The sequence below is a fragment of the Orbicella franksi genome, chromosome 5 (genome assembly GCF_964199315.1).
Source record: "Orbicella franksi chromosome 5, jaOrbFran1.1, whole genome shotgun sequence".
In the NCBI taxonomy this organism is placed as follows: Eukaryota; Metazoa; Cnidaria; class Anthozoa; order Scleractinia; family Merulinidae; genus Orbicella; species Orbicella franksi.
The window spans coordinates 29997401-30013674 of NC_138149.1; the positions used below are offsets into that span (position 1 = coordinate 29997401).

The window sequence follows — 16274 nt, forward strand, 5'->3', positions numbered from 1 at the left end:
AAAGAAGACCGAAAAACTGTGCCACAGATCAGGGCAGGAGAGTATGAAGGTCTTGCTGAAAAGGTAAGTGCATTGACTGGTGGATGAAATAAGAAGTCACTGCTAATATTGATCAAGCTAAAAGCAACATCAGACTCACAGATCTTAGCATGGGGGCTAGACCCTCCATCTTACCCCCTTATGTGTTTGCAGTCAATTAAAAAAAAAATGAATGTTCCAAAATAAATTTTAAATAGCAATAATCATTGTTAATTTAAGATAATCATCATTTAAAAATATAAAAATATACATGTATGTTTATATTGAAATATAACCTGACAGGATTTGTTTGTTTACTTGCAGAGTCATTTATAACTTTTTATCTCAGTTTAGGCTCAATTTTACTTTGTTTCAAGGCTTTATTATACATGGTGTTATACATGTAAAATATTAATATTTAATATGCTTAGTTCTACTACCAAACTTTTTACAGATCCAAAAATCGGAATGGAAGCCGGACTATGGTCCGGCAGAATTCCTTCCTACATGGGGAGCCACTATAGCTGGGGCAAGGAAGTTCTTGATTGCCTACAATATCAACATTCTTGGAACAAAAGAACAAGCTCATCGACTAGCACTGAATATAAGAACACAAGGCAGAGGACCAGATCAGGTGTGGTGTTAAGCTTATAGCATTGACTTAGCATGTAGATTTAACCTAGACTAAAAGCGGAGCTCGTGATGGCGATAATAATATTTATCATAACTAGGAAAAAGATTTGATATCAGAAACTCATAAAAATTGATCAAAGGTACCCATGATTGTAAAAATGACGCAACACAACAAAATGCAATGCAATGCAACCCAATGCACCGTACAGCTCTGCACCCCACTGCACTGCAACACAACGTTGCTTTTACTTTGAACTTATTTATTTGTTATAATCCCTTCCTGATACAGTATATATTAATTGCTCTTAAAATAAATCCCTATCATTGTGGTATGCTTTCTGACTGTCAGTTCAAAGCAATTGTAGAAATTGGGATATTTTTATGATAAGCGAAAAATGTGATACTGTTCAAAGTTTACCAATAACAGATAATCGATTGGAAGTAAAAAGCATCTATTCAGTATTTGATGAATTTTTGAATATTTGAATAACTTAGCAGTGAGGTTTTCTGTCTGTATTGTTTGGCCTTTTGTTTTGAGTCTGAATAATCTGCTCAAAACATAAGTAGTGAAAACATTTTTGTATGAGCTCTAAGTCTAAGCTCTAAGACCGTGATATGGTCAGACACGTAATACTGGTAAGCGGATACCTTGTTTTGACAGGTGTCAAATGGCCATAACATGAATGTCCAATATCAAAGATATACGCTCTAAATGAAGGCTGCATGTCTCTGTCAACCTATTAGCTGGAGTATGGTCATCATGTTGCGCGACTCTGTCGTCTTCATTGTTGTCACCAACCCAGCTGATAACCACGAGAAAATCAATTCATGGGTTTCCTTTTTTCCTTATAATATGAGTACATGTATGGTGCTCTGTTTGGCAGCCCTTCAGGCCACTGAAGCTCCGCTATAAATTCTCCTATTAGTTTTGTTAAATTTCTTTTGATGTTGGCTCTGAGAATTTGATGGCTCATCAAGAATTAAGCCTTGTGGTTGACAATCATGAATTATATGTTGGAAATTAATTTAAATAAGGATAAGAAGTAAAAAAATGTTGTGTCATGGTGATAAAAACATTTATATTTGGTTGAGCACTAACTAAGGAAAAAAGACAGTAAGACCAACAGTAGCAAAAGTAAAATTTGAAGATATCCTAACAAACAAAAAATATAAAATTATTGCAAAATAATACGCTTGTTGAGGTAAACTTTTCATTTTCTTTTATGAACAGCCTGGTCGGCTTTCTGAATGCCAGGGTATGGGGTGGTACCTGGAAGAAGCAAACCTAGCACAAGTGTCTTTAAACCTGCTGGATTTTCACCAAACGGGCATGCATACAGCTTTTGAAGAGTGTGTAAAGGATGCAAAGGTACTTTTATTTATACATGTTCCTTAAGGTATCATGGATACTTTTTTAGACATGTAAATAACTGAATAAAGCTTGGATAAGACAATAATCTACTTGAACAGTGCCTTCAACGACCCAGGAGTTCAGATGGACACTCTGTTATTTAAGTTGCATGTAACACTCTTTCAATCTTACAACAATTTGGGCTTAACAAAATGATGGAGAAACAGACCCTAGTGTTATTGAAGACAGGAATTCTCTGCAGGGGAACTCTGAGTAGTGCTCAATACTTCAAGTTATCTGACATCACAGTATGTACATACGTGGAAAACAGTTATGTATGACTTCGCAGGCTGGGTGTGTTCATGAACACGTCACTCTAGACCAAATGCAAATTATTTTCAGTATTAATTGGATGAGTATATATCAGCTTTCTTTAATTTGAAGCTCAAATTCACAAAGCAATTGATTCAGTATTTAAAGCTTAGCTCACATTTAGAAAACCTAAAACAATTGAAATTGTGATTTTGAATGAAAGTGCTTGGCAGATAAGTATTTAAATCTAAATGAATCCTATTTTTTGTAGGAATTAAAGCTCGCAGTTTGTGGATCACAGGTAGTTGGTCTTGTTCCTTTGGAAGCAATGTTATTAGCTGCTGACTACTACATTGAGAAGGAAGATCTGTTTATTGTGGGGGAAGATCAAAAGATCCGCTTGGTAAGTCTGTGGTCTGTGGTCCTGCTTCTGTGTAAAGATATGTTTTGTCTTAAATCCATTATACTAGCCTTGAAGAACCAAAAATTAAAAGACAAAAAAACCTACAACTCAAAAAGGAAAGGGTAGGCCACCATGGGCAACAGATCTTTAATATCTGGCAGTTCAATCTAGGAGAATTGGAGGCATTCTAATCTTGGTGCAAATCTGTATTTCCAATAATTATGATTATAGTTACACTTTTGCAACAAAGTAGTTTTCAAGATTGTAATTTGATGATCTGAACATAACTTTGCTCTTGACTTCAGGTTATAGAGAGGTTAGGATTGAGCTCACTCACTCCATTTGATCCTAAAACAAGAATTATTGAGTAAGTAATATTGAAAGAAACTTATGCTGGTGTTGTGGCCAAATACGTATACATGTAACTTAAAGGCAGTGGTGTTCAAAGTTCATGAGCAGAATACAGTCTGTGGAAGCCCATCATCATTGTCACTAAATCTGAAATACATGCATTAGTTGTATGAATCATGTATTGTTATGACCAGCTTTTATTTCACCCGGAAAGAGAAAGTTATCCATAGTTTACAAGTTTCGTCAATGTTCACTTATCCACTGGATAGCATCCTTGGTAGGGGGACTTCCATGTGAAAAGGTCAGGGGTGTTTGTCGGAACATTTGAATTAAACCCCTACGGGAGATCAATCTAGACATAACTCAAGCTTTATTTGACCCCTAAAAGATACCACTTAAAACAGAACAGGCTCAAATACCAGCCGCTGTTCAGGAAAGGAGCCCGCGCTTGTAGACTGGACTCAAGAGAGCGGCAGAAATAGAGCCTAAAAACGAAAATAATAGCGTTTTTTAGGGTTAGGGTTGGACGAGCGAGCGAGACGACGAGCACGCCCGACCTTTTCACGTGGGAGGCCCCCACTGCACCCCCCCGCACCACCCCGCCCCCCCCCGGAAAGCATCACCCAACCTTTGAACCACCAGCCCCAGAAGTTCTGGGATTTCCTTGGCAATACTGTATGTGCTCAGATTTTGCCTATTGATGACAGGGCCATTCGCGTTTTTAACTTTTTAGAGCACAATGTAATTTACAAGATACTAAAGTTGACACGTTCCAATAATAAAATAAAATAACTTTTATTTTCGGACCCTATGATACAAATTGCTTAATATTTTCTTTTAAAAGGGCCTTAAAATAATGCATGTCATAGTAAGAAAAAGACCAATTTATGATGATGTTTCTTCGAAACAAGGTTGTACATACGTGTAGCTTTGTGTGCACGCAGTGACAAGATTATTGAGGCAAAGCCAGTAAAAAGGTTTGCACATTGTTAGTGATCAAGTGGGATAACTGAAATTAACGCCATTAGCCTAGTGTACTCACAGTATTCTTCATTTACAAGATAATGTAAATATTTATTGAGCCAACTTTATTTCTCAGATACTTAGTTGATAGTGCCGAGGATGGTCCCCTTGTGTCCATGCCTTTCCGACAGTTTATCTATAGCCTAGGTTCCAGATCGTCGGCTCCTGGAGGGGGATCTGCTTCCGCTGCCATAGGGGCCATGGTAAGCTAAATAAAGCAATTGATTGGCGGGGAATGAAAACACTGTGCGCCAGTTTACAGTGATTGAGTTTTAGATTGCTGAAGTACATATTACGGAAGAGATTTTGTTTCTTATTTTTTATCAAGAAATGGCCTGAAAAAGCTTTGTTGTCTCTTGTCTAGCAATGCCCTTGACAAAACCTGTGTACGGGGCATGGCCAGTTTCTTATAGATGAAATCATCTCAAAGAGAAATTTAAAGGAACTCAGTGGCGGTATTTTGAGTTATTGTGGCCGCATGCTAAATTACGTTAAATTGAAGAAAACCCGGCTGAAGAGAGTAGTTTACTAAGATGGAGAAATACCAAAGAAATGATAATAAACCATAAAGGAACAGGGATGGTTAAGGATGGAGAAGATTGACACGGATTAAAAAACCTTGACAAACTTAAGCTAAACTTTTGAAAATGCGCAAACTGTGACATAGGTCTTTAAGTGCAACCCGTAGAGGAAAAAGCATGATGAAGGTTCAAGACTTATGAAGGCCAAAAAGTCTAACGTGAGTTATACTTCACAGTGATCATCTAACCAAATTCTCCCATGGAAAATCGTAACAATTACATGGCATTGAGTCAGGAGAGTTTGGTTGCCGATTTTGTGTATTTCCACCGCAGGGGGTTGCTCTTGCTGCCATGGTTGGTTGGCTTACGTACGGGAACAAGAAGTTCGAAGCACTCGATTCACAGATGAGAAAACTTATTCCACCTCTGAGACAAGCTATGTTGGATTTTATTCCAATGGTTGATGCAGACACTAACGCGTTCAGTGGATTCATGGTAAGTCCGTTATTGATATCTCGACGCGCTCATCAGCAGAATTTTTATTTGCGTATTTATGACAAAGTTTTGAACGTTTCAGGAAGCCAAGAAACTTCCTAAAACTACACCCGAGGAACAAGAGATGTAAGTTTGAATTACTTACATAACGTTCGAAACATTCTGCATTTTGTGTCATATTCATGTTCGGAGACGGATAAAGTAGCAACTCAGTTCTTCTCAAGATTTTTGATCTTTGATTTTTTCCTTAATGTAGGACTAATGGATTCAATACAGAATGTGATTACTTGCCTTCGAACTACAATGAAGTAGCTAGTTTTCAGTCGTGCCACTAGCATACATGATATTGTTATAAATCCCATCTGGAAGAAGTCAGCACAGTCGGCTATTTACAAAGTGTGGCCAAGGGTTAGGCACTAAACCATTTCGTAATTTGCGACGATTTTCCGGCTAAAACTAAGGTGATATTTTGACAATTCTAATTGCTTTTCTTTGTTTTTGCCACACCACTCTCGTTGCCTTTGGTGCTGTTTGGTTCTCAGTCGTGAGAAGGCTTTACAAGACGGTCTGAAGTCTGCTGTCCAGGTCCCGCTCAACGTTATTAAAACAGCTACCAAGGCGTGGGACCCGATGGTTGAGCTTGCCAAAATTGGAAACATGAACAGCAAATCGGATCTGCAGGTACAGCGCACGCGCTTTGCGGTGAAAGTTTGGCGCAGATACTTGTGAACAGGCTGCAAGGGCGTGCCCAGTCTGGTGACGAAGTTTCTCCTATAGCTCATTAATATAGCTCATAAATCTACTAGCGTTCTATCACGAATGCCGTTCTCTGATTGGCTTCGCTGCTCACTATCTCTTGTGTTGTAAATAGTGAGAAGACTGACAGCGTGCGGCTGTTAACGCGGACGTGACTGTTGGACGTAACCCTAAAGCAGATCTAATTTGCATGAGTGACCGTTTTGTTTTTCACTTTACAGGTTGGCGCGCGTAGTCTGGAGACGGCGGTGTGGGGCGCTTTTTACAACGTGAAGATCAACCTTCCAGACATAACTGACGAGGCGTATAAAAAACAGGTCTGTAAGTCATCGCTCATTTGAAGTCGTCAGCGTCTAATAACCCCTTGTGATAGCAATAAGTCTCAAAGGCAGACAAGTAAGGAGAATACACAACAAAATCAAGATCTCCCCTGTGAAAGCAGCTGTAGGTGATTTAATCTAGGTTTGGAATTGAACGCGAAGTAAAGTTTTGTTAGACTGGGCTCAACGAAGATTGTAAATTTTACCTGGCTGTGTACGTAGTGATCAAATGGACTTGATCTGCATGTTGTTGAGGTCCTCGCGAGGAGAATGAACAACCTCAACCCCACCTAGGTGATTTGCGAATCTGTCTAGGGGTAACTACGTATCTTTCACATCCTTGCCCGTCAGCGAGAGGTGTCCACTAAAGAGGGGTTAAAAGAGACTGTGGCAAAATGTTCCCTTGGTGGACATGAAGGTGCTCTTCATGGTACGTTTTTCTTAAGATTTTAGGGACCAAGGACAAAATGTGATAAAGGGCTCGTTGTATTGACGATATATTGAAAACGTCTCTAAAACAACAAACAAACAAATAAACAAAACTCGTCCTAAGCAGGAGCCATAATCGGGGACGGAGACCGTAAGTCTTGGGATTCGCGCGCACCTATGATATGGGACAATTTTTCTATTTTTAGAACAAATTGCGCCATCCTGACGTCATATATCCGCGCGGATTCACGCACATGTCAGGGGCTCTCGCGTGGATGTTGTCACGTTGCATGATCAAATGGTGAGAGTTAGAGATTCTCTTGCGTATTTTTCACAGCGATGGCAGGGAATACGAACCAGGGCGCTTATATGTAGTTTTAGGTTCTGAGCTAACGGAAAAGGTGGGTTTTTCAGGGTCGAAAACAAGACTTCAATCTCGCGCTGGGAATGAATAATAAGATCTGCTCACGCTAGTTGTAAGCTTACGCGTATGCTTAAGAATGTAGCAAGAAAACTCTCTACTCCGGTATCGAGTTAATTTGTGAGTTTCTCAGACAATGTTTAATCATAACCAAAACCTGTTTTGATGGTTTCTTATTGTCTCTGCTTGTTTGGTGAGTTTGCAAAAGTTTTTGAAAGGAAAGTCTGACGGGTGCAATTAGCTCATTTGCATAGTGCATGCAGCTCGTGCACTTTCAAGTCCGAGTCGGTGTTTTCAATTGTCAACAAATCTTGACAAATATTTCTTTCGTTATCTTTTGTGCTGAGATGCTGCAACAAATTTCACGAATGCAAAAAAGGCTACTAACATCATGTGTGTTTCTTCAACATAAGCATAGTGAAGTTTTACACTGCGAAAATGAAAATAGACAAGGAGTTTTGATAACTCGATGATCAAAATCGAAATCGTTATTGCAAGTTGATTAAAGAAAGCGTCATCGTAACTTTGCTGATTGTTTCTGCTTTATTCACATATTTTCAGCTTAGCTTTAAATATGTTTCCAAACATTTATCAATTTTAAACATATTTAAAAACTATAGAGCTATTGTTTGAGTTCGATGTACGCTTTCACTCGAAAGTGCGGCGCAAGTACAATTTGTCATGTTTACTGACTGTACAAAACACGCATCGGCGGGCGCTCTCCTTCTTCGACAACGGAGAATTAACTGGATTTTTACACGAATAAAACTGAGCAGTATCTACGGACGTAAAGTTATTAAGCCTTGATGAAACATCAATCGTTGCTTACAATTCAAGCGAAACTCAAACTAGCAATTATTTTGTCTTACTTTTCGGTCGCGATAGACTGACAAATTCCTCGCAAGCGTGTGGCAAGAGGAGCTAGGAAACTATGAAGTCCTGAAGCTCTGCTATATCTAAATATATCCAGCTAGTTTTTTGCTGTGTAATGGAAAAGCTGTTAATCTTCAACATATGTGAAATTTAAAGTGGAGTAATGTACAGCTGATGTAAAAGAAGCATCGGTCGGAACACAACTTAGTCAGCGATATATATAAGCTTACAGCGGAACATACCTAAATTCGACACTGTCTTGCTTCACTCAAACTGGAGCAGCTTACGACGAAAATCTTAAGCAAAATTCCAACAGACGTAAACGCGTTGAGTTGTGGGGCAAAAAATATGAAACGTTTCGGGAATTTCGGACGCCATTTCCCCCGCGCGATATCCGCAAAAACCCTCGCAGCATGTACGCGCGTGTACCGCAGGTGATGGCGCAATTTGTTCTAAAAATAGAATTATTGTCCCATATCATGGGGACAACCCCAATACTTGAAATGGCGCGCGCTTACGGTCTCCGTCCCGGATTATGGCTCCTGTCCTAAGTCGAAATTAGGGCGACGTTTTTTTTTGCAAATTTCGTTAACCTATCTCTCTTTAAGCTATGTCTCTTTCGGAGACTGGACACGAGTGGGAATGGAACCATAATCCTTTGTGATCTTGAGCCAATCGTTTAAAACTTGAATCGGACCATCTGTGAAGACCGGAATGAATAATTTTGTTGTACTAATCTATAAATTGTAGGTTCTTGACGAAGCGGAGTCATCTTTGGAAACAGCGCAAGAGAAATGCAGAGAAATCCTAAAAATACTGGAGGAAAGGAATTAGAAACGCACGCCGACGTTGCGCCTTTTAAACGGATGGAGAAATGAATGTAGATGGAAGAGTGTTCACTTAACGATACTAACAGGGCTACTGACCGAGAATGAGTGATGGTGAGGGGCCCATCTTCCTTAAAACAATTCCTTAATCAACAATTCTCTTCCTAGTCGGTCCAATTCACGCGCGATTGCTACAGGTCAGGAAATGGTCAGGAAAAAATTATTCAGTGTCAGGGAAATGTCAGGGAATTTTAGTAGATCTGACATTTTGTGTTTATTTCTTGTATTTATTTGGTCAGGAAAATTTGATTTTTATCAGGGAAAAGTCAGGAAAAAGTCAGGGAATTTTAAAAAGTGAGGCCTATGACAACCATGTCACGTTCGGTAATGTATATCGTAATACTAATTGTTTAGGGTGAAACAGCGATTTTACGAACTAAGTTAAGGGTTAAGTTTATATTGGTTGGCTCGCTAGCGAAGGTGGTTGGGTGGACTCAGATTCCCTTAAAGCTTAATGCCTTCATCTTGAAGAAAACATTAGAAGAATGATTGCTCTAGTTGGTGTGATTTTCCATAATTATGTTCCGCCATTTCTCTGGAAGTTGCTGATGCCATAAAGTTTTAAAGTGTGTGAAAAGAAACCATAGTAATTTCAATCACCGCTTGTTTTTTAAGATGGTCGAGTGTCAGTGCGATGTAACAGGGTAGTTTGTAACACAATGCCTATCTTCCGTAAGGTACGCTCTTGTGTAACCTTATGTGTTTTGTCAAATGGGTGTGAATCCATCGCGGGCCAACGCACGTGGGTCGGAAGGTTGTTGGGCGTGGTTTACATGAGTGCTCCTAACGTAAATAGGGTACTGGATTTTAATTTATTGCCGGAGACAATGTCAAATGTTCTTTCGCTGTATATTTAATGAGAGGATAAAATCTGCGAGAGACTAGTAGCAGTTAAACTAAATATCGAGTTTTAAAGTTTTCAGGGTTTTATTACGGATAAATATGACTGTTATTTTATCTGTGGAAAGGCTGTGGAGATTACAATGGGCAGACAGACCGGGTTTCCATTGACTTGGTACAGTAAAGTCTGCTTGCGAGCCAGGCCGGTGCTAATTTCCGGTTTCTGTAGCATGAAGCGACTAGGAATGTTTTTACTCTCCCATGGATCGGATGCTAGTCCATCGCAGAGTCACCCCTTAAGCATTAAAATGACCGATACCAATTCATACCTGGACGAAAAAATACTGTGAGGTGTAAGGTGTGTCACCCAAAAACACAACGCAATGTCCCCGGCCAGGACTCGAACCCGGACTGATCGATCCGGAGGCGAGCGTACTAACCATGAGGCCTCTGCGCCACCCTTTGACTTGGGTGGAGATTTAATGAAACTTTTTTCACTGACTTTTCAAAAGTAATTCAGAACTGCTTTCCTCTGCTTACCATTTAGCCCCAAAAAATCCGCAAATTTCGATAGAAATTCAAATGGAGCAGTAATTTTACGGAAAATTCCATTGGGTAATTGCGACTACTTCAAAAGGTAGTCCCTATTCCGTTCGGAACGGAACGGCGGAAATGTCTTTACCATTTGCCAAATTGTGCAGTTTCCAGTCTCTCATCAGCCGAGAACAGGAGAGAACAATTACGGCAAAGAAAATCCTCGTGGATAAGCGCCCTCTCGTTTGGTTGGTTTGCCGGTTTTGGAAAAACCGTTACCAACTATTCAACAGCCATCCTGACCACTTAATTCTAACAAATGGTAAGCACCCTTTGCCATTGATTGACTCAACCAATCCGATTAGGTTAAGTCTGCATACAGGCCAAGTGGCCCACCAGGCCAGAGCTTATCCCGGTTTTTGTAGCATGAAGCGACTAGGAGTATTTCTACTCCCCCCTGGATAGGATGCTAGTCCATCGCAGGGTTACCCCCAGTAGTTCGCCGGTAGAGAGGCACTGAGAGTAAAGTTTCTTGCCCAAGAACACAACGCAATGTCCCCGGCCAGGGCTCGAACCCGGACCGCTCGATCCGGAGACAAGCGCACTAACCATGAGGCCACCGCGTCTCAAAAGGAACGAAAATAGGCCCTTTGCAGGATCCGGTCAAATGGTACTGAATTAATTACGCTGGGACGCAAGTTACACAGTGGGACTTCCAAAACAAAGGAAAGTCGGGCTGGACTGGTACGAGTTCCTTTGTTTTGGAAGTCCCACTGCGTAACTTGCGTCCCAGCGTAATTAATTCCGTACCATGTGACCGGATCCTGCAAAGGGCCTATTAGTCGCGTTTAACCAGTCCGGTACAGCATCTCGTCTGAACTCTCAGGATTTCCGATTCCGAAACGCTGGCGAAGCGCCAGTTTACGCCGACCGTTTTGTTTGGATAATGCTTTATTCACCCGGTAGGGAGTTAATAAATCTCATTAGCCAGAGATGACGAACCAATCAGATTGCTTGAAACACCAAGATCACTGGGCGTGTTTTTACTAATTGCTCATACACCATGATGAGCAAGCCAATGAAAACTCTTGAATTGCATTATCCAATGATACAGTTTTTATTAATTTTATTACTATCGAATTAACCTAACGGGAAGTCCCAAAATCCTATGCTTTATCATCGCTAGTTTCCAGTTCAATATAATAAATTATTTGAGGAACATTTATGGAGAATAAAGCGATATTAAGAAAAAAAAAAATGGAATGTCTCATTTTGTTTTCTTATTATGACAAGTTATCTGGTTTACAAACTGTAAGTTCAGCTGCATCTCGCAGATTTTTACAGTCTGAGTTTTGTCAGTGGTGCCATATCTACTAGCACGCCTTTCACAGAAAACGGTTTTCAGGTATGCACGAAAGTCCCTCATTTGAACAAAGTAAATTATGAAGTTGATAGCACTGCTAAAATAGGCTGCGATGCCACCACCGCCATAACGGAAAATGAAATCCGTGGCAAACGTGCGTTGTGGCTTAGCCATTTGGGTATAAGCAATATTGCCTACATAGAACAGGCAGGGAACGATAAAAGCGAACGTTAGAGCAACGAGTAGAATTGTCCCCTTAATTCTCGTGGCCATAAGCCGACCCTTGAAGGCATCGCTTACTCCATTCCTAATTTTCCTAGTTCCTCTGCCCCACAAAGTTTTGAGTAGAGAAATGTTGACGTAAGTTACAAATATACACGGAAGAACATACTGCAGTGGAAAAATTACGAGTGTTATTCTGAATGGATAGAAATGCTCGTTATTTTTACAGAGAACGGTAAAATGAGTGCGATTAAGATCTACCCTTTTGCCGTCATATGTTGCGGCGGGAAACAACATAACGGAAATCCCTAAAAACCACGCGAAAATAATCATTTTGCGGACTGTCGCGGAACTGAACGTGCGTGGAATCTTGCGAGTTGATAAGTACTTCTCGAGACTTATTACCACTAAGTTATTGATTGTGACAACAGGAAACACGAAGTTCAGGTATCGAACCATCTTGCACGTCCAGCCACTCTGGAATACATCGAATAAAATTTGAATGCACAGAAGAGGGAGCGAGATGGCACAAGAGAGGAGATCGGACAGGCACAAGCTTCTTAAATACAAGTTCAGATTCTTCACAAAACGATTTGTCTTCACTGGGTTTCTTGCCGATTTTTGCCTGAGAAAGAAAAAGACCAAACAGTTCCCGAGGAATCCCACAGCGCCAACTGTTGAGAGAATAAAACACAGAACACGTTTCGCAGTGATTCCAGCGGGTGTGAACACGTACTTGGGGATTTTTACTGTTTCTGCACGATGAAGAAAACTCGTTGAACCGTTTGCTGATGTATTGGAAAAGAAGCATAACGTTTCATTGTTGTCGATGTCCATGTCAGCTGCTCCAATCTATGGAAGAAATAAAAAATTAAAAAAAAACTTGGGCGCTTTGGCATTTAACTTTCTAGTTAGCATCTGACTATAAGTCAGTGCAGTAGTTATGTTTAAAAAAATGTACGTTCTGTTGTTGAGATGTTGTTGTTTATAGTGGTCAGTGCGCTTAACTACATCTAGTTAGTTCACACGCATATGCATGCCACTTTAGCCGAAAAAAACAAATATATCAGCTAAACAAAATAGGCTTAATAATCTCAACTGGCGGAAGCCGACGGAAGGCGGACCAGTTGGCTATTTACAAGCATGACCCGGAGGAGTTGAACCAGGGTTTACCGAGAATCAACTCCAGCCAAGTGGTCAGAGGGAGAATTGAATCTGCACGTCCAGATTTCAAGTCCGGCGCCCTAACCACTCGGCCACGCCGCCTCCGGGCTTGTTTCAATCTTTCTGTTCCAAAGTTAGTATTCGAGGGCCAGACTCTTATTTTCTTGGTAGAGGGTTGTTATTAATAGCACCTGGCGAAGCTAGCGCATTTTGATACAGCCGGCAAAATAGATTTCACTTTAGCCCAGTTCCTGAACCCCCCGACCCCCGCCTTCCCCGCACTATATAGTGGTTAAGCCCGGGCGGCCTGGAGAGGCGAGACTCCAGGCGCATGCTTAGAGCACCGCCATTTCCAAATATGGCAGAACTTTTGGAAGCACACTAACGACTAGCGTCCATCTACCAACAGGCAGCTGTGAAATATTCAAGATTCGCGTATAATGGCGTCATCTGAACTCCTAATTATCAAAGATAAAAACTAGCCAATGAGCGTCGCGAGAGCCGGAAATTTGACAGTTAATGTACAAAAGTGAATCGGGGCTATCCTATGCTTTGGCTTTGCTGAAGCGAGCCTGAGTTGCTTTATAATAACAGCAATAAAGTACGCCGGTTTTCAGAGACCGAATTAGAATGTAACTCGTTCATCTTTGCAAAAAAAAAAAAAAAAAAGGAAAATATATATGTTCAGGTGACCCAAAGAAAGAAAGGGAGACTTAAAGAAAGAATTAGAAAGAGAGAGAGAGAAAGAAAGGGAGAAAGAAAGAGCGGAAAATAATATCTAGCAGATGTTCCCTCCATTTCTCTTTTATTCCAGTTGATCCTTTCTGAATTAGGAAAATGCAAATTAAAATTAATATAATTTTTTAGTGATGGCCCCTTCATAAACTATCTCATAAAATTCGAAAAAGGATAATTCAATGCAATCGGAAATCAATTCTGTTAGAACAGCTACTGAAATGATTTTTTATTTTTTTGCAACGTCTCAATAGAATTCCTCGACTAGGTGCAAATTGTTATGCAATGAATCGTGTCTCAACACGTGCATCTGGTTGCTTCGTTTGTACTGTTCTTTTCCATAGCGGAAAAAATACCATTTTCCAGTGCCTTTTGTCATATTTTATTTAATAGTATAGCCATGTTTTGAGTTGAAAGTTCGATTTCGTTGTTGTTGTTTTTTGGGGGCAAACTGAGCTTGCAAAAACAAAATATTGGAAATTTTTCCGATATATTCTTTCGCGTTTGTTTTATGTTTATACCGCCAGGTGTTGTTGCTTGTCACCTGCTATACATCCATGAAATGTAGATCACTTTGAGCGCGTTTCAGTCAGACTCAGAGACAGTCGAATTTTTAAATCCAACGGAGTCTGCTTGTAAAAGGGATAAAATACTAGAAATACTGACCGGCCTTGCATCATGCTGGGTTTACAGATATCGTCATGCCGACCCGGCCTGGTCCTATAATACAGACTTTTCCCTGGCAATAATTTACTAGAGACACAAATTCATATTATTTGCGTTGGTCAGAAAAAAAACCTAAATTATACCCTCAAAAGCATTTCTATTAAAATTCAATGCAACTTGAAGCACTTGAATCGCACGACGTGTTTCGCATTTTCAGGTTTCGTATCCCGATGCAAATATCACATATTTTTGTAAACCCGTAGGTCATGTTATGCTCAAATTCTGTAAAATACTTGATCATTTGCCGCGTATTCTGTTACTAACTAAATAAATTAATCTTAAATAACTAAACTAAATTCTGCCGACCAACTTTGACCAATTATCTGGCCACGCACCATGTTGTTGTTATCAGTTAAATTCAGATTGAAGCACGTTTTTTTTTTTTGAAATAAATAATCCCCTCGCATAGCATTTGCAAATTCCACCCAACATCAAAGCGAGATAGGGATAGAAATTATAGTAATTACTTCCCCAAAACCTATCCCAAGCCCAGAGGCTAAACTTAGAGCGCATAGCGACAAATCAATCACTTTACGGAACCCCTCATTTTAACGGTACCTCGTCTTCAGCTCACTTTCATCCTAGCAAAATGGTTTGTTACCGTCTACTGCTATTTAAAAAAAAAGCGTGTTGAGCTCACTCCTGTATTGACACAGTCTGCGGTTCTCTCCGACAAAAAATCGTCAGTTATCACATCACTTAAAATATAATACATCAATCTGTACTTACGTATTGATAAATAGTCGTGAAGTACTGCGCAATTACAAAAAAGCAAAATTTTCTCTGATTCTGATATGGTTTCTTTCGCTACATTAGCACCATCTGCAACTAACGAACACGCTGTTTCGATCGCACCGTACTTTTTATTATAGTCATATTAAATTCTGTTTATTAAAGGAGTACCCGAGAACAGCACCACGTGGTTTATTGTAACTAGGCAACACTTGTCAAAAGTATGCAAGGGAACTGATGAATTGAAAACGGGACTTCGGTTTAAGCGAGTATGAAAACCGTGGGTGCTTTGAAAACAAAGCACCCACGTAGGTAAATTAGAATTCCGTGTTTAATTGTGTTCCATGCAGACGGCGGATGAAAAACCGAATAATAATGGTGAAAAATAAATACCGTTTTCCTTGTTTTTCCAGGTAAGACAACTGTCAAAGCCTGGTATTGTTTTCCCATTTCCGGCATCTCCAAAAAATAGAAAAGCTACAACGCCAAATTAATCGCAATAATTTTGGAAACTCAAGAACTGTTCATGAAACACGAAAGATATAAATACTTAATTGACGTTTTATGTTGCTACCAAACCAAAAATTTTAAAATAAAAGAAACGTTTTACATAATGCTGCGCACTCTATGGATAAAACATCTATATAATTGAGCTATTTTGCATAAAAGTTCCAGTTGTCTGTTAATCTGAGGATAGGAAATTGGAAGTTTGTGGTTATTGTCTTGAAACAACATGAAAACAGGATTGATCATCTCAGCTATATACTCAACTTCAGTAGCTGTAAAATTAAAGCCTGAAAAATTTTCTTCAGGCTTTAATTTCACAGTTGCTTAAGTTGGGTATATAACTGCGACGAGCAATCATTTCTTCGATCGAATCTTTCTTTGCATTTCAAATATACGATATAAGATCTTTCATATATTCACCTGTGTCTTGACATGAATTTCTAATATAGTCTTTCAAAAAATTAAAGGAAATTAAGTATTATGATTTTAGCCACAAAAATTAGAACTTAAAAGATTCAACTTTTCGTAATTCCATACTGTTCGTGTAAACGTTGTCATGACATGTATGAAAAACTTCGCAGTACCTGATATACAAAATGAATTAGTTAGTTTTTCAGTATTTTTTGGCAGACTGTTTCGTGGCTAATCTTGTTTTGGA

General features: G+C 39.7%; 2 protein-coding genes across 2 annotated transcripts in view; one reads left to right on the forward strand and one right to left on the reverse strand.

The window, feature by feature from the left end:
• The window catches only part of LOC145488096 (formimidoyltransferase-cyclodeaminase-like), a 14669-nt gene extending 3421 nt beyond the window's left edge, over positions 1–11248 (forward strand). The window contains exons 3-13 of the mRNA XM_081466879.1: positions 1–63; positions 473–652; positions 1883–2020; positions 2586–2717; positions 3023–3084; positions 4168–4294; positions 4946–5107; positions 5190–5233; positions 5650–5788; positions 6085–6180; positions 8657–11248. The exon at positions 1–63 is cut by the window's left edge and continues 26 nt beyond it. Of these exons, the coding sequence (XP_081323005.1) occupies positions 1–63; positions 473–652; positions 1883–2020; positions 2586–2717; positions 3023–3084; positions 4168–4294; positions 4946–5107; positions 5190–5233; positions 5650–5788; positions 6085–6180; positions 8657–8740 (1227 nt within the window). The 3' untranslated portion in view covers positions 8741–11248. The remainder of the gene's footprint in view (positions 64–472; positions 653–1882; positions 2021–2585; positions 2718–3022; positions 3085–4167; positions 4295–4945; positions 5108–5189; positions 5234–5649; positions 5789–6084; positions 6181–8656) is intronic.
• A 146-nt stretch (positions 11249–11394) lies between these two features.
• On the reverse strand, positions 11395–13513 carry LOC145488118 (galanin receptor 2a-like). The gene has a single exon (XM_081466911.1). The coding sequence runs from the start codon at positions 12587–12589 to the stop codon at positions 11435–11437; it is 1155 nt and encodes a 384-aa protein (XP_081323037.1). The 5' UTR covers positions 12590–13513; the 3' UTR covers positions 11395–11434.
• Positions 13514–16274: the final 2761 nt, after the last annotated feature.

Excerpts from the sequence above, each read along its gene's own strand:
- LOC145488118 (XM_081466911.1), bottom strand. The coding sequence starts at position 12,589 with ATGGACATCGACAACAATGAAACGTTATGCTTCTTTTCCAATACATCA.